The 26,578-nt window shown below is 41.0% G+C and overlaps 1 protein-coding gene across 1 annotated transcript in view; it reads right to left on the bottom strand.

Annotated features, from left to right (window-relative positions):
• The window catches only part of CSMD2 (CUB and Sushi multiple domains 2), a 1,002,961-nt gene that overhangs the window by 404,362 nt on the left and 572,021 nt on the right, over positions 1-26,578 (bottom strand). The window contains exons 7-10 of the mRNA XM_040422265.1: positions 15,378-15,455; positions 8,958-9,045; positions 6,449-6,573; positions 630-751 (exon numbers count right to left, since the gene is read on the bottom strand). Of these exons, the coding sequence (XP_040278199.1) occupies positions 630-751; positions 6,449-6,573; positions 8,958-9,045; positions 15,378-15,455 (413 nt within the window). The remainder of the gene's footprint in view (positions 1-629; positions 752-6,448; positions 6,574-8,957; positions 9,046-15,377; positions 15,456-26,578) is intronic.

Here is a 26,578-nt window from a genome sequence, read left to right as displayed (position 1 = left end):
AAGACCTTTCCTAGATCACAGCTTACCTGGCACAGAACTATGATCTTACTTTTTTTAATCTGGTAATCAAATACTTGAGACATTAAGTTATTCAGATTATATTTAGGATGTTGCATAGGCCTGTTTCTCCATATCCTTATTAATCTTGGACAAACATATAGTCTTCCCTCTTGGCTCAACATATGCCATTTTTTTTAAACATGATTTCTCGATACTCCGTCACTAGATGTGTAATCTTATATGTGTATTTGTGCACCACTTAGTGGATGTAATGTGATTTGCAGCCCATCAAACGCTTTCAGTAACAAGTTTTTTCTATTTGTTTAATGAGAAATGTCAATCCTTAACCAAACTCACACTAAGGTAAAGGTGGTCAGATCTATGTTACACAAATCATATACATTTTTACAGTAATACTATGTACAGATCATTCAAACCTGAGCAATATTAGCTTGTTGGGGTTAGAGCAAGGCCATGCATTGTATTTTTACATGTAATAGAACTCAGTTGGGGGTTTCCATTATTATTTATGTTATTCTAGACACAGAAAGAATATAAGAAATAATGGTCAAGCATCAAGTGGCTTTCACATCTCATGCACTCAAAGATTCTATACACTGCTATCTTACCTTAGAAGGATTGATGGCTGTAATGATCCACACACAGTGTGCATTGCTGTCATACTGAACTGGGTAGTTAGGGGATGTGATTATCCCAGAAGGTCCCCGAAGATGAGCGTCACACATTCTCGCTGCAGGATAAGATCAGAAAATCTGTTAGGATATCTGAACAGTTGAATTTTGTGTTGGTTAGTGTTAGGTTATATGGGAAATTTTTACATTTATTTATAACCTTTCATATGGGTTTTTATTTGTGGTGATAGATTCTGCTGACAATGCACCTTTGCACACACACATGTCAATGCACATGACTATATAGTATTTTCTCTTTTTCTATATATGTTGGGATTATATAGTCTGATTTGGTTAGAACATACTGTCTTGCTACAGTTCAGCTATTATCAGCAGCACCAGGCTTGAATAGCTGAATTAAAGCCATGGATGCCCCTGAAAGTCTCCTAGTATAAAGAGCATTATGGCTTCAGTATAATTTACTTCTAACTACCACATCACATTGGTTCTAGAAATAAATCAAATGAGTTCCTGACCTAAAGAGTGTTTAATGTTGATGACCTATCCTCAGGAGACGTGGGGATCCAACACCCAGCACTAGAGATGAGCGAACTTTTCAAATATTTGATTCATTATGAATGACTTCATCACAGATCGCTTTTCATTGTATGGAGAGGGCGCAATGATGGGTAACGATGATCGTGCTGCTCCCCTTCACTTCACCCCTCAGATGCCTTTTTCAATGCTGATTTTGGCATCTGTGACTTACATTCAGGTGCTCAGGGGGTTAATCTGAGGTTAGAATTTTTTTTACCTCATCCACTTGATCACAGAGAGACTGCTCCCGTCTTGATTGAAGAAAACCTGCTACTGATGACGTCATCGCGCGCAACCAGAATGACCACGTGGTGATGTCTTCACGCTCGCTGCAGTTCCTTTGCCTGGTTTTCGTTAATCAAGACAGGAGTTGTTTGAAGAGGCTACGGTGGTCATGGATAACCACGACCTCTTCCTAGGCCATTGACGTCACATTCATTGGTCACCTAGTCTAGATCCAGCTCAGTCGTATTCAAATGAATGGGGCTGAGCTGCAATACCTGGCACAGCTTCTATCCAATGGCTGACACTATGCTTAGTAAGCTGGGGAAAGGTCGCAGTGCTCACTGAAGCGCTGTGTTCTCTTCAAACAGCTGATCTGCGGGGTGCTGGGAGTCAGATACTGATGCCCTATCCTGATGATAGGTCATCAATATTAAACACCGTTTAAAGGGGTTATTCCATGATTAATGTCTAAAAGGAAAATCAGACATCATATAGTACATGAAAAATCTCTTTCCTTCAAAGCTAGAACCAGCTCTGTACCTCACATGGATCCAGAGATCTCCACAGGCATTACTAGAGTTATTTAAGACTAGAAGCTCAGGTTGTATACTATCTCAGAGGGGCATGTCCTTTCTGCTGCAGCTCTTTCCCTGTTACTGCCATAGTTTCTAACAAAGGATATGGCTGGTGGCAATTGAAGATTTAAACTGAGCATGTGCAGCCACCTTAGTGAAACAGACAAGACATAAGGAGAAAAAAAACATGCAGGTGGACCTATACAGATACATTTTATGGACTAGCACAGGGGCTATATTACATTTTTAATGACATGCTATTACAAAAGTATTCAAATCCAGGTGTTGGTTTGAAAAATGTAGCATATTTTTTAGTAGCACGTCCCCTTTAAGTGTCTATATTTTTATGTTCATGGATAGTAAATGCATAGGTACATATTACACCAAATGACTAGAGAAGGTTTGGAGAATGTATCTATATACATAGAACTATATGCTAAGCGCAGATGATCAATGCCTTAGGCCTAATCAGTTGCCAACGAGCTGCAGATAAGTGAGTGGATTTAAGGTCATTTTCCATAAGAATGATGCACTTGACATGGAGAATTGGATGAGGCCCAGATTTGGGTGTTGTATTGTCTCATGAAAACAGCCAAATGTCACTAGGTCTGACAACCCTAGAGTGTGATCACATATATAAGTAGGCTAAGTACACAATATACCTCGTCTCTAGAAACATCTGCCACAAGAAAGGTTAAGCCAGGCCTTTCTGTTCAGCTAGACTCATGGAGAAGGAAGGGAGGGAGAACGTTTCATAGAGGCAGCTGATGTGGACAGACTCTGGCTCTCATTCTTCCCAATGAAGACTGCTAGGTTTGTCTCCACCTCCCCTGTGCGCGGAGAGTGTTTGGGGTGGGTGTATGGCTCGGAATATCAAGTGTTGCTAGGACAGTGCTGCAGTGAAATGCGATGGCTGGCTGAAAAATCTCACTGACAAGAAGAAATGCTAATTAACGAGCCCCTGTGCCACCATTCCGCAGGACAGTTCTTGGCTTGCTTGTCAACCTTTTGCAAACAGAAGCAAAGGGTTAACATGTTTTTAGGTGACCTTGTGATAGCTAGTATTAGACAGAGGAGTATAAGGGGACTCATTCATTACTGTACAAAAGGCAGCGACAATTATTTCCATTCCATTAACAAAACCTCGGTAATTCATCATGCCCGTGCCAGACGTGTCCTGCTCTAGTGTTTTAATGCAATGTTAATGCTCCCTCATCACCACCCCCTACCAAATGCCTGGCAGACTGACAGACGCATTGCTACACTTCTCTGACACGTACGTCAGGTCCCAAAAGGGTATTTCTCAGCTTCACGACAGGGAGCAGAGGGTGCTGGTGCAATACGTCAAAAAATAATTATCTTCCAAAGTCAATACAAGTCTGCTTTATCTACAGTATCCTGTATGGTAACATGGTTAATATACTGTGATGTGCTTCTAATGCCGAAAACTCTCTAAAGGATTTGGATCAAACACAGTGTATAATGTATAAAGAATGTTCATTTATAGCTATTGTAGTGTCAGCTGTACAGGCCGGGGCTTTCCTGGAATATATGGTAGTGGTACAAATCATAGTAGAAAATTAGATGCTGTTTATTGCAGACTGAGTTTTCTATCTGGACCAGCAGGTGCAGGATGCCATGAAACAGCTGTCTTTACAGTCTGCTGGCAACCTTTTCAGCATTTTTTTTTCTGGTCAAATAAACCAAAAATACCAAATGGTCCAAAATTCTTATGGACATATGGAAATTTTTATGGCCCACCCCTTTATAGAGAATACACCCCCACTTCACACCCTCAAACACCCTCAATCTAATGCTGCCATATTACAAAATAAAAAACAAGTTAAAGGGGTTGTCTAGGAAATAAAAATAATCCAGCAGCAGCATTGGTGCTGCCAGAGAATGGCAGAAGCATTAGTGCTGCCGTGGAATGACAGAAGCATTGGTGCTGCCAGTGAACAACAGAAGCATAGTGTCACGGCCTACGGTGTACGCTGTGACACTGTTGCCACACTTGCGGTTGACCGCGGCAACGTGTTGCTGTGAGAGCATGCGGTGGCAGTGTCTCGGCCTTTTGGGTGATTGCCGTGACATGGTTGCCACGCATGCTGTTGCCGGTGGTTACGTGGTTTGGCACGTCTGGTGATGTAAGGGTTAACTACTTTGCTGGGTGTGGTCACTTGTGCTTCTAACGCTGGGTTCAGACCTGAGCGTACCGAAGGAGCGCTCTGTAAGCGCGATTTTATCGAGCGTCTCATCCGCGGCTCCGAAACTAGCAAACACTATTGTCGCGCGTTCCCGGAAGTCTATGTACGGGAACGCGCGACAATACGCCCCAAAGAAGCTCCTGTACTTCTTGTGCCGTAGGGCGTTTTACAGCGCGTTCGTACGCGCTGTAAAACGCTCAGGTGAGAACCATTCCCATAGGGAATCATTGGTTCTTGCCTGTTGAGCGTTTTACAGCGCGTAGGAACGAGCTGTAAAACACTCAGGTGTGAACCCAGCCTTATACCTGTGGCTTTAGGTCAGGAGTCAGTTGTACTCCAGCCTTGGTGTGTGCTGGAGTTAAGCTCCTTGTCTGGTTGTTACATCTCTCCAGTGAGGGCCACCCTTGTGGTCATCAGTGTTATGCCGGTGTCTCCTTCCCTTCCTGTCCCTGTTTGTATGGAGTGGGTCTGAGGATTAGGGAACGCTTTAGGAGGTGATCTGCTCCCTTATTACTCCTTTTGGCCAGGCTGATCCTCTTTTACCCTTTGACACCGCACGGTGGGGGGTTTCCCCCACTCCCCACAATGACACATAGGTGCTGCCAAATAATAACAGAAGCATTAGTACTGCCAGGGAATGACAGAAACATCAGTCCTGCCAAAGAATGACAGAAACATTGGTCCTGCCAAAGAATGACAGAAGCATTGGTGCTGCCAGGGAATGAGAGAAGCATTAGTACGGCCAGGGAATGACAGAAGCATTAGTGCTGCCAGGGAATGAAGCAATCATTAGTGCTGCCAGGGAATGACAGAAGCATTGGTGCTGCCAGGGAATGACAGAAGCATTGGTGCTGCCAGGGAATGACAGAAGCATTGGTGCTGCCAGGGAATGACAGAAGCATTGGTGCTGCCATGGAATGACAGAAGCGTTGGTGCTGCCAGGGAATGACAGAAGCATTGGTGCTGCCAGGGAATGACAGAAGCATTGGTGCTGCCAGGGAATGACAGAAGCATTGGTGCTGCCAGGGAATGACAGAAGCATTGGTGCTGCCAGGGACTTCTGGAAGCATTGACTGACAAGAACAGTTATAAGGCAGCAATTTTAACAGTTATAAGCTAATATACAGCACTTGTAATGTAATACATTTATCATAGATGTACATGATCACAAGGACTAGTGGGTAAAAAGAATGAGAATTGTTATATTTTATGTAAAGTATCAGGCTAAGTTCGGTACTGAGGGCTGGCTGGTGTCCACTCTTCCTCAGGGGACCAACAACGATTTTACGGCACTGCAGCACTGGTGGGTGTCAGAATCATCTTGTCACACACAGTATGCTCTACTGCTCACAGCTGGTGATTCTAGAGCTTCGACTTGGACACATACACTGTACATTACTTGCTTACATAGCAGCAAAAAAGGAGACTATCTTAGAAAGCAGAATGTGTGCAATCAAACATTAGCACTGTAAGTGCCTGGCAGTTTTTATGGATAGTGCAAGGGCAAAGGAATGCTGAAACAGATCAAGTCATAAGAAAGAAGTAATTAGAGTAACTTTACGTGACCCAAACCTCAAGTCTATCTTAAGCTACCCCTGTATGAGGATGGTACGTTTCCTGGAGATGTAGATATTGTAGATCAGCAGCACATGAGATGGAAAAGAATATTCTACAGTACTGTAGATGTTCTAAGAAATTGATGTTTTATGACATTCTTGATGAATGTGTTACATTTAATAATCCCAATAATGGACCAGGGCGTGTAGGGTTAAGGGGATACCTAGTGAATTATCATTGAGGACATTCCTTACTACGGGTTTAATATACAGATTTAGCAGACGTTGATGCAATTCCTAGCTTAGTTTAACAACGTGCAAAGCTTCTAAAGGCTAAAGTTAGTCTCAAGTTAAACTGTCAGGTTCAAGCATTTCACTTTCCGTGTTAACCCAATGATGTTGGTGCTTGCAAGATCTACATGAACAGGGAGGAACAACACCTGTAGATTCAGTTTGATTTCATGTTCCTACATAGTTGACAAAGCAGTCTGGTGCAGAGTCAAGCAGGACTACTAATGTTTGCTGTCCAATCATCATACGTCTTCAGCTAACCCAATCTTTATGCAATATGTTTTAGGTAATGAACAGCATTGTCATGATAATAGTTATATGAAACTCAAATAAAATACATTGTCGAGCTATTTCCATGTCTTTACCTCTGCAAATAGGTCGGTGATCACTCCAAGCGGCAAACATGTCGCTCACTTTCATGCAAGTGATGCTTTTGGAACCTTGTAGATCATACCCATCATTGCACAGGAATTGGATGCTGGAGCCCAGCCTATCAGGAATAACACACACATGTGTAAAAAGAAGGACTGGCAAAGCCCAAAACACTGGATGCAGATATTATAAAGAGACAGGCAATAGGAATTTTAGGAGAATCCAAAATGTATGTTATGTCAAGCAACCTGCCATTTTTAATGACATCTGATGGCACGTAAGAGCAAAATGTAAGGTTTTGGGAATAGCTAGAAGCAGTATTTTTTTTTTTTTTACTTCCAATGAAAATTAGGACATCTCGCTATTTAGAAGTGCGGGTCATCTTACACATGAAGGTGATGCAGGCACTAATACCTGATGGCTAGAAGGAAGAGCAGAAACACTCACAATGATTGATAAAACATACTTTTTGAGAGTAGATGCCATTCCAATTTTTTTTTTTATCTATATTCTTCAATAAGCAGCAATGAGATTTTCTCATGATGCCTTCCCCTTCTAATTCCCTGACCACATTAGTTCCTACCAACTACGACGGGGTTGAATTGACCCCTGCATTTGTAAGAGATTGATTTCCTGCTCCACCTGATAACATTTCAGGACCCAATCTTCTATGCTGAAGAGATGGTTGATAAATATCGACTCTCCTCTCCCTCTTTCTATAAAAACAGCATAATGGACAATATTGATATCCAGTATTTCCCAGCAGCTTCATGATTTATTATATTATCATTGTCATTACAAATCTTCTAGATGATTCCGTAGCTAGGGAACTGAGACTAGCAATGCAGTGTATCTCAAGCCCCATCTGTCGGCAGAATGTGTTCGTGTTTTCATTAGAGTATTGCATTTAGGCGAAAGGTTACAGGGTTAGCTTGTTGCCACTTATACACTGCATAGGATGCAAAATGGTGTCAATTTTTATCAGTTTAATCTATGGTTTGGATATATTGTGCTGTTTAAGTTCAGATGCCTTTAAAAACTGAAGATTCAGTGCAAGTAAATTGCTATATCCAGACATAAAAGGGTATTGATATCTCATGCGCCAACTGATTCACATCAGATGAAAAAAAAAATCTGTATTAATGCTTCTCTATTGGCATGGTATTTCAGGAGAATGCAATGATTTATGAATGGGAAACAGATAACAGACAAAAATGCCATGTGGTTCCTGAAACCTTAATTACTCCATGAATCAATTTATTCAATTTATTAATAAAAATATATCTGAAATTATTATTCTGAACCAATATTATACATGTTCTCTGACCTTCACTACACAGTGGCCAAATGTCTCCAATTCATCTTTATTTAAAAGACCACGAAAATAACACAATGCAAAACCTACTACTAACAATGCATTAACATTTCTACGCAGTTACATTGGATTATGTATATGTTCATTTGCTTCTAAACTATCTGGTGTAAAATAGTAGAAAAATGGAAATGAATCACAGTATATGTACTGTTACGTAATCTACAAAGCAGACAATGTCTCTTTTTTCACACTATGATCATGCTGGATCCTTTCACTTCATATGTTATATCATTAGCTGCAAACTTCTGGAGTGTGACATCTAAGCTTGTGCTATAATAGTCACATATTTGCAAATTTGATAAACTGGCATAAACCTATGCCAGTGAAAGGCTTGAGACAGAACACAGTTATGCTGTAGGCTGTAACCTAATTAGGGATGGACAGATATTGAATTATAACATATGGTATGATATGAAAACATTTAATTATCAAACAAGCTTTATTGCCATTAGATGCAAAGGATGTAGGGGTTGTGCCACCATTACATTTATAAAATTATACAGACCACAATATTTTATAAATTTTATCAATTTCCACCTATTACACAAATTGCACCAAAAAGACTCTCACTTGCATGCCGGCTTATCACTGTTCTAGCATAGCACAGGCTGAGGTGGTGGGATCTCATTTAATAGCAGTGCATAAATGGTATAAGTGCCACTATGGTCCCAGAGATTGAGCATATAGATGAATAAATAATCAGTATTTTACACCGATAAAGATGATCACAGCATTCTATATAATTGTAAATGCAATGGTGGCACAACCCCTTTAATGCAGTGAGTCACTTAACAGCCAGGAATTTTTTCAGAATTGGGAACCACCGATTCTAACCGTTTAAACTATGTTACTGGATCAGAACCCCAAAGATCACCAGAATGAGCCCACAGCCTACATGAGCAGTAATAGGAGTTTTAGTTGTTGATGTTGAGAATAGGGTGACACATAGTAGTTTCCTGGACCTCTTCCTTTTGCTGAATGTCAAAGGCCCACCTCACAGTGCAATTTTATGATATGTATATACACACACATCAAAGTCAAATGCTCACATCAAAATCATAGAGACTAAATCCATGAGCTGCAGAAAGGAAACAGTGGGTTAAGATGCAGGAAAACAGGACCCTCACCTGAAATCAGAACCTATTCGTTTTCCATGTTCTGGAGTTCCTGGGTCGGGACACAAGTGGTGTCCTTGGTAAACACCCACCTGAGTTACTAAAATGCAAAAGAGAGAGCATACACAGAGAGGAATCACTGCACAAACGGCTGACTGTAACAGCAACACTGTTGGATGGTGCAATCACATAAGAATAAAGTAACCAGCAATTTAAGGTTTCACATGTCTCACTTACAAATACAGTAAATTGAATGAATATGATTTGCTCTCCAAACCAAAAACCTCCCCTCCCACTTCCCTCTTGATGAAAGCACACATTGCAATTTGGAAAATGCATTCTTATTGAGTAGCAGTTTTTAGATTTCATAAATATCAATTGGCCTATTAGGATTTTGTTTGAAGTAAGATCACCCGTTCTGCTCTACAGAAACCAATAAACTAGAACGGAAGAAGACTTGGCTCTACAGAGCAGGATGGGTTCATACAGTCTTTATAAAGAATCAAGACCTCATGGAAGAAGGTCTGAACTTGAAAATTGAATGTTTTCTTCCAAGATCCTTGAGTAATATTTGATTAAGGAATCACGAGTAGACTTGATTGTGATAGATTGTGACGTAATTCCTTAAAGCTGGTAGCGATGATATTTTTCCTTAGACACATATTTACGTTCAGATATCAGTGATTTTCAACCAGTATAGAAACCTATTGATAGCACACATTCAGCCAAACTCACACTCACAGACAGTAACGTCACCAGCGCAGTGGAAGGATATAGCATGTGGATATGCATTGTGTATGTTTCCATCATTTGGAAACATTACCTGGAATATCTCCTAACAGTCGCATGGATAAGTGGCATGATCCCAACCGGAAATGAATTCTAAGCAACAAGACAAACTAGGATATAGTATTACATTCAACTTATTCACTATACTCTACAGTCTTCTAGATCCTGTATATTACCACATTATTTGTCCCATATCCAAGGCCAGAATGGAAAATGCTGTTACCCAGCCAACATTTGGTCACAGAGCTAAGCCTGGAACCCAATGGAAACAGAGATAAGCCTGGAACCCAATGGAAACACCCAAGCATCCTCAAAACACGTAAAAGCAGTGTTCAAGAACATTGGCTTGAATGTTTTTCCATGCATTAAATACCACAGATGTGTACCAGCTTAATTTACTACCATTGCATCTCCAAACATCCTCAGTAGGTCATGTCAGTAATGAATTTAGACATCCTTGGTTTAATAATGGCATCATAAAAATGAAAACATTCAAGCAAGAAAGTCTTATCACAATTTTTCCCCCTTGTGAGTTTATTACTTATTTTAGGGAGTAGAATGGGTTTTTCTGTGAACAAACACATACAGATGTATTTACTGTATGCATATGGTTAATAGAAAGGTAATGTGCCCTTTTTAACATGATTCTTAAAAGAGACATCATTGAATTTTACAATATTACAATTAAAATGAATGTAAAGCAACAGTGAATGCTGAGAGAGAACAATGAGCACATGTGATTGGATGTGAAGCAAGGACACTGAATGCACAGAAGAATGAAATGCAAGGTGGAGTTTAAAGGAACAAAATGTATGTGATAAAGCAGAGCCTTAAATGGCGCACTGGGTGAAAGATGAGGGGAAATGGTAACATGTGGCATGTCAGCAATGGTGAAGGATTAGTATACAGAAGCTCGTATAGCCAGCTGGCAGAGCATACTATAGGAGTTAGGCTATGGAGACAAGAACAGCAATCTAAGGACAAATACTATAAAAAGACTACTCAATAGATGGAATAAGGGAATTTCATTAAAGCGGCAAACACAAACATGCAGTGGGTTACGGAACAAAATGTAAATGTATCACTTCTTAAACAAAATGAGATGTGTCAACAGGACTACTTGATTATATTGCTATATTTTTACACTTGCTAGATTATTCCATATTATGCTTTCTCTAGAAATATTCTACACTGTGATGTGCCATTGTAACATTTTATATTGATGTCTTCAGAATCAAAAGATTGTGATGTACCTACAGCATGCTCTTTATATTACTCAAACAGAGAACAGTTTACCATAGAAATGACCTAGAAAAGTTGATGTTCTTGGTACAAAACATCAACGTTATCAAGGCTGGCATTCCTATATGCCAGTCTTGTTTCCGTGTGTACTGGAGTCCGATCTGCTTAATTTATAAAGAGGTAGATGCCGCTTAATAAGTTAATACTATCTCTGGCACTCCATGCGTCAGAAACTCAGGGCCTGACGTAGACTTGAGCTATAGCTTATGCCTACAGTGGGCCACGGTAGGCTCCACACCCTCCCACTAAGCCCCAACCCTTTTCTCACCACTTTAGAAAAGAGTTGAGAAACTCAAAAAGTGGCAAATGATGGCGCAAATATGACTGCACCATAATTTGTGACTTTTTAACACCGCAATAATGGCTTAAAGACTTTGATAAATGCCCCTCAGTGTGTAATAAACCAGGACATCACCTGGTTTCCAAACTAAAAGATGGGAATAAAGAAAAAGACATGAAACCAATTGACTTAAAATACACCATGGTGGAATCAAGGATAAGATATTGTAAATAAATGAGGTACAAGTGGAGATGTTATGCTTTGTATTGCTAGGTAAATAAAAGGGAGAAAACCTATGTAGTTCTAACGAGAAATGTTAGGAGATTTAAGGACTATGATCACACAAAATAAAAATATAAATCAAAGTCATAAACAAATAAAATTACACGTGATGTGGGTTGAAACCAAGTACTCCAAGTATTTTCAACCCTTTACTGTATTGGTGATGAGGTGAGGAAATGACTATTTAATGTATTTCATGTGACTACAGAGGTCAGGTCTCCTGACCATATCAGCTGTCATTTAGAAAGGAAATAGATTATCATTAATCTCTTTTGGCTTGAATAGAAGCACAAAAGAATTTAGTGAAGATGGGAAAAACAAAATCCACTTAAAAATACAGAGAGTCATCAATGTTGTCAATGACTGCATGCTAAAGCTACTAGAAATCCTGATTGTATTGCATCATTGAATGATATAATGCAATTTAACAAGGGAACCATGCTCATTACTACAGAAAGACAAAAGAACTCTCAAGAATAAATGTATTGTTATCCCATGATTCTGGCGGCCCCTTATACTGTAATATAAGTCCCTGCGAGCTCCTTTGAACTCCTGCTAGGTTATTTCTCGAATTACTGGAAGTGATCTACCATAACACCTGCAACAGGTCAAAACCTTGCTCCAAGAAACACTCCTTAAATGGTATGAGTACATGAATTACAGTAGATCTTTCTCTTGCCCACTCTTTCTCCTGTCATATATCAGCTAGTAAGCTATTAAGAACATGTGTGGTATACAACTATATCTACTAAAATTCACACTGTCCTTCCTAAGGCTCTGCTTACATTACCATCATGGCTTCCAATTTTATCTGAACTATGAAAGCTCTGACAAATCCATTTTCTAACAAATCCTAATGAACTCTGATGGCTCCCTTTGTCTGGGAATGGAGTCTATCCTTATTCCATCTTGTTTCTGGTGTTTTTAACAGAAAGAATAGCACTTCCTTTCTGTCAAAAATACTCGAACTCTCAATGGAACCCAACAAAAGTGTGAACACAACCCTATATTTGATAATTCACTACTTTGACTAAGTTCACTTTTCCTAATGTAAATTATGTGTGGCTTTTCCAAGGCAGAAGACAACCTAGGGGCAATAAAGCTGGCTATAAACATAAGATAATGATCGTCCGCAAGATCGATCAGTCAATTGTGGGATCGTTTGTACAAATGATCCTATCAGCAACACAAAAGACTAAACGTTTACATCGACTCTCCACAGCTTGCATAAAGTGGCAAATGACTGACCAAATTAAGCTGATCATGCCATTCACATTTCAAGCAGAAAGAATTCTGTGGTTGCATTAATTAACCAACATGTCTTCATTTGGCCATTTCTGATAACTTTTATCTCATGTGTAAGGGCAGCTCAAGATTGCTTAGACACCAAAACGGGATCCAGACTGTTCATTGCAATATGTTTATGTTTAGGTAGAATGAAAAAAATATAAAGGACCCTGTTGTTGGTGGAGTGGTTGTCTTTTGTACTCTATGATTCTCTAGATTTGTTGATATAAAATATATGAGGTCAAGTTTGACCTGCCATCTTGACAAAGCTGTCATTCCGCAAATCCTGAATAATTAACTCTCTACTTCAGTAGATGCAAAAGTTCATTGGACTTTGACCAACAATAGGATTTAATGGCCATTGTGTTGGGGTAATCCTACATGAATATATATTGTAATATATATTGTAAATGGTGACCTACAGATCCTTTGATGGTAAATAAAACAAGACAATGGCATGGCACATGTTAACATATTTTGCAGAGAAGCAAAACTCATATCTGGTGGAAGCAGTATGTGATATATGCTATATATATATATTTATAAAAGAATTTAATATTTTTATAGACAATATTATGATATTATTATTGTTTTATTAAATTATTATTTTAGTTGTTTTAAACTATAATGTTATTCTTCATTTAGTCTATGAATTATGTAGTTTACACATGAAAAGCTATTTGAAGGCATATGCAAGAAAAGCCAATAGCTGACCTCATTTAAAGGAAGCAGATAAAATAAATTCATTGTAAATTCTAATTTTACAACCTAGAAAACATCAATAGTGAAAAGTCACATTTGAAATTGCTTAATAATATACACCCTAATTGAATTGAGCATGCCAATAAATGAGCTCTCCAATACCGTATGCTTTTCAAATTAGGTTTGAAAAGCAACGTAACCTAGGATACCAAACAGATCTAAGCCTTGGCTTGTGACATGGGGCCACCAGGCAGATAATACATAGTACTAATTAATAAATGTATTGCTACGGTCTAACTTCCTAAAGCTGCAACATCTGAGAGAAAAGAGGGACAGCTTTGAGCTTCTGAAAAAAGTGAAAGGAGAGGGAAAAGAGAAATTGGAAACATCCGTCAGGTGCTGCTGCGTTGCCATGGCAACTGGTACAGGATACAGTGGCGCATATTCACGGGGGTGATCCTCTTTGGCACCTCTCTCCCATCCATCACGCAATGGGTTAACCCTTAACTAGCCGACTCCCAAACCATTCATTAGGAACAAGTGTAGCCTGTGAGGATAAAAATGCTCTGGACAATCATTTGTTTCTAGCAGAAGAATTCACACAACGGATGTGACTGCTTTTAGGAGCCTTAAATCTTTCCTTATAGAGCAAGCATTGAAAAAAAACTGTGGCTTTCAGAGAATTCCCAGATGGCTAGATACCTATATGTTTCTGAAAATAAATACCTTGATACTGACAGCTGTAATAACCCTAGAACATCAGGTTCTTCAGAAACCTAGAGTTAAATATCCATTTTCCAAACACGCTTATGAAGGTGAACACTGAAGTCTGGAATATTCTATTATATTTGCCATCATAGCACAACCTTTGTGCCACATGCACTCCATGCTGCTAGCACCTCGTTGGAGGCCTTACCTGAAAAGAAAGGCCTAATGTTGCTCAAAGACTAAAAACTTTAATGTGCCTTCACCTAGCAACTCACCTAGTGCTGGAGCAAATGGAAAATCTAGGGGATTTGTAGCTGACCTTTCCTAGATAAGGCATACGAACAAAGCACATTGTCCTTTACACAGGGATATTTCTGGTTTTACTAAACTCAACACTATTCGGTGAGCTGCACAGAACAGAGAATTAGAAGCGCCAAGAGAGCAGGTGCAGACGAAAGAGTGAAAAGCTTCTGTAAACATGAAACCAAGGGAGAGAGCATGCATCTGAAGGTAGACCACTGACGCTCCCTCAAAGCACTTCTTTTCAAGCTGGCCTAAGGGTGTGAGTCTGGCTATGGAAGTTTAAGCAGTATATTTCTTTTTAATTATTGCTAAAATTAACCTGTTCACATGAGGAAGTCAATAGTACTGTGTGTACAAACATACACTCTAGTAAACCTGAAATACGAATGTGATCTTCCATTATTATTAAGTCCAAGACAAGAGTTTCACTATTCCTGGTGGGATCTACCAGGCATATTTTATTTTCTTAGGGCATCTCATATTGAGCTCTGGTCACATGATCACCAAAAGTAATAAAGAAACAATGAGAATTTTTACATTTCCTTTCTGTCTTGTGATTTTAACATCTATACTTTTATGTTTTTTTTATATGGGCTCTAATCTGTTACTAATAAATCGTATTTTAAAGGAAAACAAGGCAATGTTAAAGCATCCCCCTCCCAAAGTAATGAATCTATGTGCGGTGAAAGGAGAGCCATCAATCCACTTTTGAGTATGCAGGAGGTATGGTCTGGAAATGGCAATGCATGAAGGTGTAGGAACTGCTATTAAACACTTACACACTGATGTCTTCTGGTTGCTGTCTTTGTTGGGGAGAAGCTTGACTCCTCTGGATTTCATCTCCATTTGTTTTTTCACTAGAAAGATTTTGACAAAATAAGCAATGTCAGCAAGTGCAAAAAACAATTATACAGGTCATAATACAATGATACTATGTATCATTTGATATGTTAGGGGGAATTTGATTCAATAGGTTTGTTGCAGAAATTTCTGTGACAGACCATTCATCTGAGTCTACTTCTTTGTTTACAAGGCGCAGTATTGTACATTTGGCAGAGGCTGTGCCTATACTTATGATCACAGTAACTCAAGTGAATGGAAATAAGTTGCAGTACCAGGCACAGCCAATACCAAATGTACAGTGTTCTGCCTAGTAAGCAACAAAGAGGATGGACTATTCACTGGAGCATCACTTCTCCTTCGGTCAGCTCCTTCAGCGATGGAGGTCAGACCTCACCGATCAGTTATTGAAGGCCAATCCTAAATATAGGTCAACAACATTATAGTCCTGAGAAAACTTTTAACTCAGTGCATGTTTGCATTTCTCAAGTAAAGTATCACACAAACTTAAAATTATTTTTATTATTATTATTTATTTATTTTAAAGCAACATTAAAGAGGTTGTGTCACTTCAGCAAGTGGCATTTATTATGCAAGAGAAAGTTAATAGCAGCCACTTACTATGTATTGTTATAATCCATATTGCCTCCTTTGCTGGCTGGATTTATTTCTCCATTGTATTATGCACTCCTTGTTTCCATGGTTATGACTAGAGATGAGCGAATTTTTAAAAAATTCGATTCGCCGGTTTAATGAATAAAAAAATACATTTTTGGCTCAATCTGAATATATTCGCGGCCAATTACGTAAAAAAATGGCTATTTCCTGGCTGCAGAGAGCCTTTATAGTGGTGTAGAACATTGTGCCTTGCAGTAAAACGCATAGGGAGTCTGCTTTGGTAGTGAAATAATACTGTGAGTCAGTATGAGATGCAGATGACAGGCGTCGCTCTTAGAATTACTGCACACTTCACTTATTTGGGCAGTCACGGGGCCAAAACTGACCAAATAACTGGCCAAGTATGAACTCAGTCTTACAGGCTGATGTTAGCGCCAAGAAGTGCACTCCTTTTACACTGTCGTCAGCTGATTCCACATAGGATGTCAACAGAACCTGTTCTATTAAACGCTTATACAAGTAGAGCCCCCCTCGACAGAGTGGAGAGGTTGTCAGCAGTAAGTTTGTGTTGATGTCACTGATTAATTTGCCCTTCCTCTGATCTGTCAGAACAATAACCCACCAAAAACGGATCCTGTCTGTGGAGCATACGCCTTCACTCGGTCAGCATTTGCTCAATAATCCATCAGTATCAGTAATGCCCAAAAAAACAAACAGGAGTGGATCTAAAACAGAGATGACACGTCAATGGAATGTTTGCATGTCTTCTGTGTTTTGTACCCACTCCTGCTTTTCACTACCAATTCATAAGCCAATTCTGATGGGATCGTACAGAGTGGCCCAATGACAGAGTCTGGAGGTGGCAGCAGCAGGAGAAGGCCACCGACTGACCGACTGCCACAATGACACAAGAGTCTGGAGTTGCCAGCATCAGGAGAAGGCCACCGAGAGGCACAATGACAGAGTCTAGAGGTGGCAGCAGTATGAGGAGGCCACTGAGTGGCACACTTACAGAGTCGGGAGATGGCAGCAGTACGAGTTGGCTGCCGAGTGGCACAATGACAGAGTCTGTAGGTGGCGGCAGAAGAAGCAGCAGCAGCATTAGGAGAAGGCCACCAAGTGCCACAATGACAGAGTCTGGAGGTGGTGGCAATATGGTGAGGCCACCGAGTGGCACAATGACCGAATCTGGAGTTGGCAGCAGTATGAGGAGGCCACAGAGTGGCACAATGACCGAGTCTGGAGGTGGCAGCAGCATGAGTAGGCCACAGAGTGGCACAACGACAGAGTCCGGAGATGGCAGCAGAATGAGGAAGCCACAGAATGGCACATTGGCACTATGACAGAGTGTCGATCGACCAAGATACTTCTGGGGGAACCTGCCTGGCAAGAACAGGCCTCTAGTAGCTACACACAATGACTGTCACGGCGGACAGGATACCAGATAAACAGAAAATAAACAAACAAGTGTCTAGGCGAGAAGCTGGGGATCAAGGTCACCTCCTGACAAATCCCTACCAGCTCTCCCTATACTTCTATGCCCACGTTCAGACCCTGAAGGTGGGAATAACGTGTCCTCGTGCCTGGGCTGAAAATTCCCTAAAATCCCTAAGATGGTGAAAGGGGGATAGAGGCAGCCTGCTCCCTCAGAACCTGGAGGGGGCAGGCGTCTCTCTAACAGCCTAGACAGCCAACCACAAGAAAACAAAAACCAACTTATCTTTTCTGAGCAGGAACAGCAAATCCTTCCTTCCTTCCTTTCACAGAGCCAGACAGAAGCTATAACCCACACAGGACACTGGGAGTGGGTGTAATTTAAACTCAAACCAACAACCCCACCCAGTGCACCTGAAGGGAGGCGGATATAGCTCAACTCCAAAACAAAACAAAAGGCTACACACGTTCTGCGAATCTGGCAGACCTCCGCACATAGCCTGAGCAGGGCATGACAGTACCCCCCCTTCTACAGGTGACCGCCGGACACCCCGGCCCAACCTTATCTGGGTGGGATCTGTGAAAAGCCCTCACCAGTCGGCTGGCACTCACATCCAGAGCCGGAACCCACATCCTGTCCTCAGGGCCGTATCCCCTCCAGTGTACCAGGTACTGAAGGGAACCCCAAAGAAATCTTGAGTCGAGAACCCTGGAGATCTCGAACTCTAAATTTCCATCAACCAGAACAGGGGGAGGAGGCAATGGCGATGGTTCCACCGGTTTCACATATTTCTTCAGTAAAGACTTATGGAACACATCATGGATCCTCCAAGTCTGCGGAATATCCAGACAAAACGCTACTGGATTGACCACCGCAGATATTTTGTAAGGTCCAATAAATCTTGGACCCAGTTTCCAAGATGGTACTCTCAGTTTAATATTTTTAGTAGATAACCACACCAGATCACCCACACACAGGTCCGGACCAGTCATACGTCTCTTGTCAGCCATTCGCTTATATCTTCTCCAAATTCACTTGGATCCTCCGCCAGATAGAAGACAAGGCAGAAGAAAATCTCTCCTCCTCTGGCATCCCAGAGGAACTATTCCCAGAAAAGTTACCAAACTGAGGATGAAAACCGTATACGCCAAAAAATGGCGACTTACCCGTGGACTCCTGCCTACGGTTATTCAAAGCAAACTCTGCTAGGGACAAGAATGAGGACCAGTCCTCCTGATTCTCAGCCACAAAGCACCTCAAGTAGGTCTCCAGGTTTTGATTAGTACACTCTGTCTGCCCATTCGACTGCGGATGAAAAGCCGAAAAGAACGAAAGTTGAATGCCAAGCCGAGAGCAGAACGCCCTCCAAAACCTGGAGACAAACTGCGTGCCCCTATCAGAAACCACATCCGAAGGAATGGCATGCAATTTCACGATATTATCAACAAAAATCTGAGCAAGAGTCTTGGCATTGGGCAGACTGGCTAACGATACAAAGTGAGCCAATTTTACTAAAACGGTCAACAACCACCAAAATTACTGTTTTCCCGGAGGAACTCGGCAGATCCGTAATAAAGTCCATAGACAAGTGCGTCCAAGGACGAGACGAAATAGACAAAGGAAGAAGTGAACCAGCAGGTCGAGTATGAGCAACCTTTTACAGTGCACAGGTTTCACAAGCTGCTATGTAATCCTCAACACTCTTACGTAACCCGGGCCACCAGAACCTCCGGGACACAAGATCAAAAGTGGACTTACCACCAGGATGTCCAGCAAAGACAGTATCGTGATGTTCCTTGAATACCTTGTATCGCAGTCCATCAGGAACAAACAACCTCCCTGGCGGACAAGAACCAGGAGCCCCCTCCTGGGCTCCCAACACCTCCATCTCCAATTCGGGGTACAGAGCGGAGACCAGCACCCCATCAGCCAAAATCGGAGCAGGATCCTCTGAATCACATCCCCCAGGAAAACTGCGAGACAATGCATCTGCCTTGACATTTTTAACCCCCAGACGCTTGGCAGATTGCAGGTAAGCCAAATTCTTATGATCCGTATATATTGTAACGGGGTGAGACGCCCCCTCCAACCAGTGACGCCATTCCTCAAAGGCCAATTTGATGGCCAGCAATTCCCTATCTCCTACATCATAATTCCTCTCAGCGACCGAGAGCTTCTTGGAAAAAAAAGCACACGGTACCCATTTGCCAGGAGATGAACCCCGCGACAGCACTGCTCCAACCCCCACTTCTGATGCATCAACCTCTACCATGAATGGCTGAGACACATCGGGCTGCACCAGAATGGGAGCAGACACAAAACATTCCTTAATAGCCGAAAAGGCCTGCAATGCCTCATCCGACCAGACAGAGACGTCGGCATCCTTCTTAGTCATATCGGTCAAAGGTTTTACAATGGTAGAATAGTTCAAGATAAATTTTCTATAATAATTTGTAAACCCCAAAAACCACATCAAAGCTTTCTGATTCTCCGATCGGTCCCATTCCAGAACCGCCTGGACCTTTTCGGGGTCCATACGAAAACCAGAGTCAAAAAGCAGATATCCCAGAAACGGAAGCTCCTGCACAGAAAACACACATTTCTCCAATTTGGCATATAATTTATTCTCCCGAGGGTTCGTAAAAACCACGTGATCCTGATGGGTCTTCAGTTCAGGAGAGTAAATTAAAATGTTATCCAAATAAACTACCACGAAACTCCCCACAAAATGATGGAAAATGTCATTGACGAATCGCTGAAATACCGCTGGCGCGTTAGTTTACCCAAAAGGCATAACCAGATTCTCGAAATTACACTCGTGCGTGTTGAAGGCCGTTTTCCACTCACCCCCTCCTTGATTCTGATCAGATTGTAGGCCCCTCTTAAATGCAACTTGGAGAACACCTTGGATCCAACAATCTGATCAAAAAGATCGGAGATCAAAGGAAGGGGATACGGATCACAGACCGTAATACGGTTCAATTCCCGGAAATCCAAACAAGGTCACAGCGATCCATCCTTTTTCTTTACAAAGAATAAACCCACTGCCACCGAAGACTTAGATGGCCTAATATGATCTTTTGCCAAACTCTCGGCAATATACTTCCGCATGACCTCTCTTTCAGGTTGAGAAAGATTGTAAAGCCGAGACTTTGGCAACTTAGCCCCTGGAATGAGATTAACTGGACAATCATAGTCACGATGAGGGGGCAATTCCTGAGCCCCACCCTCCAAAAAGACATCCGCAAAATCGGAGAGATACTGAGGTAGAGCCATAGTAGACACACCAGAGATAGATGTGCCAAGACAATTATCCGAACAAAATTCACTCCAACCAGTGATCTGTCTTGCTTGCCAATCTATAATTGGGTTATGTTTTGTCAACCACGGTAACCCTAAGACTATAGGAGCGGGTAAGTCCTTCATGACAAAACAAGACATAATCTCAACATGTGAATCACCGACCCTTAACAGAATACCATGAGCAATATGAGTGAGACTCCTTTTAGAAAGAGGGGAAGAATCAATTGCGAAAACCGCAAGTACTTAGACCCAGATGCATGGGTTGCTCCCCTACCCCAGAGTTACATGTCATATCACCCTGGGGAGCAGGTGAGACGAAACCACTCACCGAAGGGATCCCTTGCACGGAGGGAACCTTACACCTCTCTCTAATACGTCTATCTAACCGTACTGCCAAAGACATAGCATTCTCCAATGTATCCGGGTACTCATGAAAAGCGAGGGCATCTTTCAATCTCTCAGATAACCCCTGACAAAACTGACTACGTAATGCGGGGTCATTCCACTCTGACTCAGTAGCCCATCTCCTAAACTCAACCCGGTAAGCCTCTGCAGTATGTTCACCTTGTAATAAATTACGCAATTTAGATTCCGCCATCGAGACCCGATCTGGGTCATCATAAATGAATCCCAAGGCTTTAAAAACCGCTGAGCAATGGCAGTCAAAGTATTGGCGGGTTATAATGTCACGGCGGACAGGATACCAGATAAACAGAAAATAAACAAACAAGTGTCTAGGCGAGAAGCTGGGGATCAAGGTCACCTCCTGACAAATCCCTACCAGCTCTCCATATACTTCTATGCCCACGTTCAGACCCTGAAGGTGGGAATAACGTGTCCTCGTGCCTGGGCTGAAAATTCCCTAAAATCTCTAAGATAGTGAAAGGGGGATAGAGGCAGCCTGCTCCCTCAGAACCTGGAGGGGGCAGGCGTCTCTCTAACAGCCTAGAGAGCCTACCACAAGAAAACAAAAACCAACTTATCTTTTTTGAGCAGGAACAGCAAATCCTTCCTTCCTTCCTTTCACAGAGCCAGACAGAAGCTATAACCCAGACAGGACAATGGGAGTGGGTGTAATTTAAACTCAAACCAACGACCCCACCCAGTGCACCTGAAGGGAGGCGGATATAGCTCAACTCCAAAACAAAACAAAAGGCTACACACGTGCTGCGAATCTGGCAGACCTCTGCACATAGCCTGAGCAGGGCATGACAATGACACGACAAAGCGTCAAGATAGCTTTGAGCCCGGAAGAGTCGCGAAGTTCATCAACATACGTCACTAAAGATTTTACGGCATATAACTGCAGCGCTGACCGCATAATAAATTTTGTTTTTTGACCAAAGTACTTCAATAAAGATTTTACCGCATATAACCGCAGCGCTTACCACTGAATTAATTTTGTTTTTTACCTGACATACTTCAATAAAGATTTTACCACATATTACTACAGCACTGAACGCTGAATAAAAAAAAAAGGTTTCCACTGAAAAAAGTCACAAAAGATTTAACTGCATATAACTGCAGCGCTGAACACTGATTAAAATTTGTTTTTCCACCAAAATACATCACAAAAGATTTTACCGCATATTACTACAGCGCTGAACGCTGAATAAAATTTATTTTTCCACCAAAATACGTCACAAAAGATTTTAACGCATAGAACTGCAGCGCTGAACGCTGAATAAAATTAGTTTTTACACTGAAATAAGTCACAAAAGATTTTACTGCATATAAGGTAGCACGGAGATGGAGAGGGTGTTCGGATTCCTCCCGCACTATACGGACGTCTCAGAAATTAACCACTCCTCCCGAGTCCCGACAGCAGCTCCTGGGAAGGTGAGGGAGCGTCCCGGTCATCCGGCATCTATTCGCTCCGCTGAAGGATGATTTTGTGTAGAAGCCACAAGTGGCCCCCACGCTGCAGATTTATCATAGAGACATCATGGAGATTTTTCCGCATATATCTACAGCGCTGAACCAATTTAGTTTTTTGACCGCAATACGTCAATAAAGATTTCACCACATATAACTACAGCGCTGAATGCTGAATAAATTTAGTTTTTCGACCGAAATACATCACAAAAGATTTTACCGCATAAGTACAGCGCTGAACACTGAATAAGATTTGTTTTTCTACCAAAATACGTCAAAAAAGATATTACCACACATAACTGCAGCGCTGAACGCTGAATACAATTTGTTTTTCCACCGAAATACATCAATAAAGATTTTACCGCATATAAGTACAGCGCTGAACGGTGAATAAGATTTGTTTTCCCACCAAAATACATCAAAAAAAAATTTACCACACATAACTGCAGCGCTGAATGCTGAATACAATTTGTTTGTCCACCGAAATACATCAATAAAGATTTTACTGCATATAAGTACAGCGCTGAATGAGATTTGTTTTTCCACCAAAATACGTCAGGAAAGATTTTACCACATATAACTGCAGCGCTGAACGCTGAATACAATTTTTTTTCCACCGAAATACATCAATAAAGATTTTACTGCGTATAAGTACAGCGCTGAACGCTGAATAAGATTTGTTTTTCCACCAAAATACGTCAAAAATTATTTTACCACACATAACTGCAGCGCTGAATACAATTTGTTTGTCCACCAAAATAGTACTGCATATAAGTACAGCGCTGAATGAGATTTGTTTTTCCACCAAAATACATCACAAAAGATTTTACCACATATAACTGCAGGGTTGAACACTGAATACAATTTGTTTTTCCACCAAAATACGTCCAAAAAGGGTTTACCACATATAACTGCGACTGAAATACGTAAATTAAGATTTTACCACATATAACAGAGCACGGAGATGGAGAGGGTGTTCGAATTCCCCTGACACTATACGGATGTCTCAGAAATGAATCTGGCATCTATTCACTCCGCTGTAGTATGATTTTGAAAGTGTGTAGAAGCCACACAGGGCCCCCACTCTGCAGATTTATCATGGCGACATCGTGGAGATTTTACTGCATATAACCGCAAAGCTGACCGCTGAGTAAATTTTGTTTTTTGACCGAAATACTTCAATAAAGATTTTACCACATATAACCGCCGCACTGACTGACTGCTACCACCGCTACTTCCGTGTTCCGTGAACCCCTGCACCACTACTTCCCGGGCAGGTAGGCTGCTGCGAAGCAGGTGCTCTACCCCGGGCAAGTTTGGCTCCTGACCTCCCATTGCTGCCACCCTGCTGACTCCCAGCCATGCTTTCAACACATATAACCGCCAAGATGAACTGAGAATTTATTTTTCTTTTAGTACTGAAATAAGCCACTAAAGGCTTTCAACACATATAACCGCTGCCGACGTGAACAGAGAATGCATTTTTCTGTTTGTACTGAAATTGGCCACTAAACGATTTCAACACATATAACTGCCGCCAATGTGAACTGAGAATGTATTTTTCTGTTTGTACTGAAATTGGCCAGTAAACGCTGTCAACACATATAACCGCCGCCGACGTGGACTAAGAATGCATTTTTTTGTTTGTACTGAAATAGGTCTTTAAACGCTTTCAACACATATACTAGCCACCGACGTGAACTGAGAATGTATATTTCTTTTTGTACTGAAATAGGCCACTAAATGCTTTCAAGACATACAGTATAACCACCGCCAAAGTGAACGTATTTTTCTTTTTGTACTGGAATACAAAATAACACATATAACCGCCGCACTGACTGACTTCTACCGCCGCTACTTCCGTGAACCACTACTTCCCTGGTAGGTAAGCTGCTGAGAAGCAGGTGCTCTACCCCGGGCACGTTTAGCTCCCGACCTCCCACTGCTGCCACCCTGCTGACTCCCAGCCATGCTTTCAACACATATAACCGCTGACGTGAACTGAGAATATATTTTTCTGTTAGTACTAAAACAGGCCAGTAAACGCTTTCAGCAGAAATAAATGCACCAGTGAAGTGTGTATATATTTTTCTTTCTGTGCTGAAATAGACCACTGAACACTTTTTGCCACAAATAAATGCACCAGTGAAGTGTGTATATTTCTTTCTTTCTGTACTGAAATAGGCCACTGAACCCGTTTCCAACAAATAACTGCACCAGTGAAGTGCGTATATTTTTTTTCTTTCTATAACGAAATAGGCCACTGAACGCTTTTGCCACAAATAAGTGCACCAGTGAAGTGTGTATATATTTTTCAAAAAATTGGTCTAAAATAAACCAATATATAAGCTTTTATCAGAAAAAACTTAAAGAGTGAAGTGAGTATATATTTTTCTTTCAGTACTGAAATACGCCCCTATACGCTTTCACTGGAAAAAACTGCAACAGTGCAGAGCGTATATATTTTTATTTTTTTACTGTAATAGGCCCCTATATGCTTTCAACAGAAAAAACTGCAGAAGTGAACTGAGAATATATTTTTCTTGTTGGACTGAAATAGGCCACTATACGCTTTCACCAGAATTAGGCTACATGCACATAAACGTTGTTTGTTTCCCTGTCTATTCCATTTTTTTTTGCGCATAGGATGCATACCCATTCATTTCAATGGGTCCGCAAAAAATACAGACAGCACACCGTGTGTTGTCCGCATCAGTATGTCTGTTCCGTAGAGCCGCAAAAAAAATTGAACATGTCCTATTCTTGTCCGTTTTAGGCATTAGTACAATGGATCCAGAAAAAAAAAATGGATTGCAGATCCGTAATTTGCAGACTGCAAAACACATACGGTCGTGTGCGTGTAGCCTTAACTGCAGAAATGCACTGAGAATATATTTTTCTTGTACGCTTTCACCAGAAATAATTGCAACAGTGCAGTTCATATACATGTTTATTTTTTTCTGTAATATGCCCCTATACTCTTTCAACAGAAATAACTGCAGAAGTGAACTGAGAATATATTTTTCTTTTTTTACTGTAATACGCCCCTATACGCTTTCACTAGAATTAATTGCAGAAATGCACTGAGAATATGTTTTTCTTGTAGTACTGAAATACGCCCCTATATGCTTTCACCAGAAATAACTGCACCAGTGCAGTGTGCGTATATATGTTTCTTTTTTGTTCCTGTAATATGCCCCTATACGCTTTCAACAGAAATAACTGCAGAATTGAACTGAGAATATATTTTTCTTGTTGCACTGAAATACGCCACTATACGCTTTCACCAGAATTAACTGCAGAAATGCACTGAGAATATATTTTTCTTGTAGTACTGAAATACGCCCCTATACGCTTTCACCAGAAATAACTGCAACAGTGCAGTGCGTATATATATATATTTTTTTTACTGTAATACGTCCCTATACGCTTTCACCGGAATTAACTGCAGAAATGCACTGAGAATATGTTTTTCTTGTAGTACTGAAATACTCCCCTATACGCTTTCACCAGAAATAACTGCAACAGTGCAGTGCGTATATATGTTTCTTTTTTTTTTCTGTAATATGCCCCTATACGCTTTCAACAGAAGTAACTACAGATTTGAACTGAGAATATATTTTTCTTGTTGGACTGAAATACGCCACTATAAGCTTTCACCAGAATTAACTGCAGAAATGCACTGAGAATATATTTTTCTTGTAGTACTGAAATACGCCCCTATACGCTTTCACCAGAAATAACTACAACAGTGCAGTGCGTATATATATTTTCTTTTTACTGTAATACACCGCTATACACTTTCAACAGAAATAACTGCATAAGTGAACTGAGAATATTTTTTTCTTGTTGGACTGAAATACGCCACTATACGCTTTCACCAGAAATAACTACAGAAATCTACTGAGA

This window comes from Bufo bufo, chromosome 3 (assembly GCF_905171765.1).
Source record: "Bufo bufo chromosome 3, aBufBuf1.1, whole genome shotgun sequence".
Taxonomy (NCBI): domain Eukaryota; kingdom Metazoa; phylum Chordata; class Amphibia; order Anura; family Bufonidae; genus Bufo; species Bufo bufo.
This window is presented reverse-complemented; position numbering and strand designations above follow the sequence as displayed.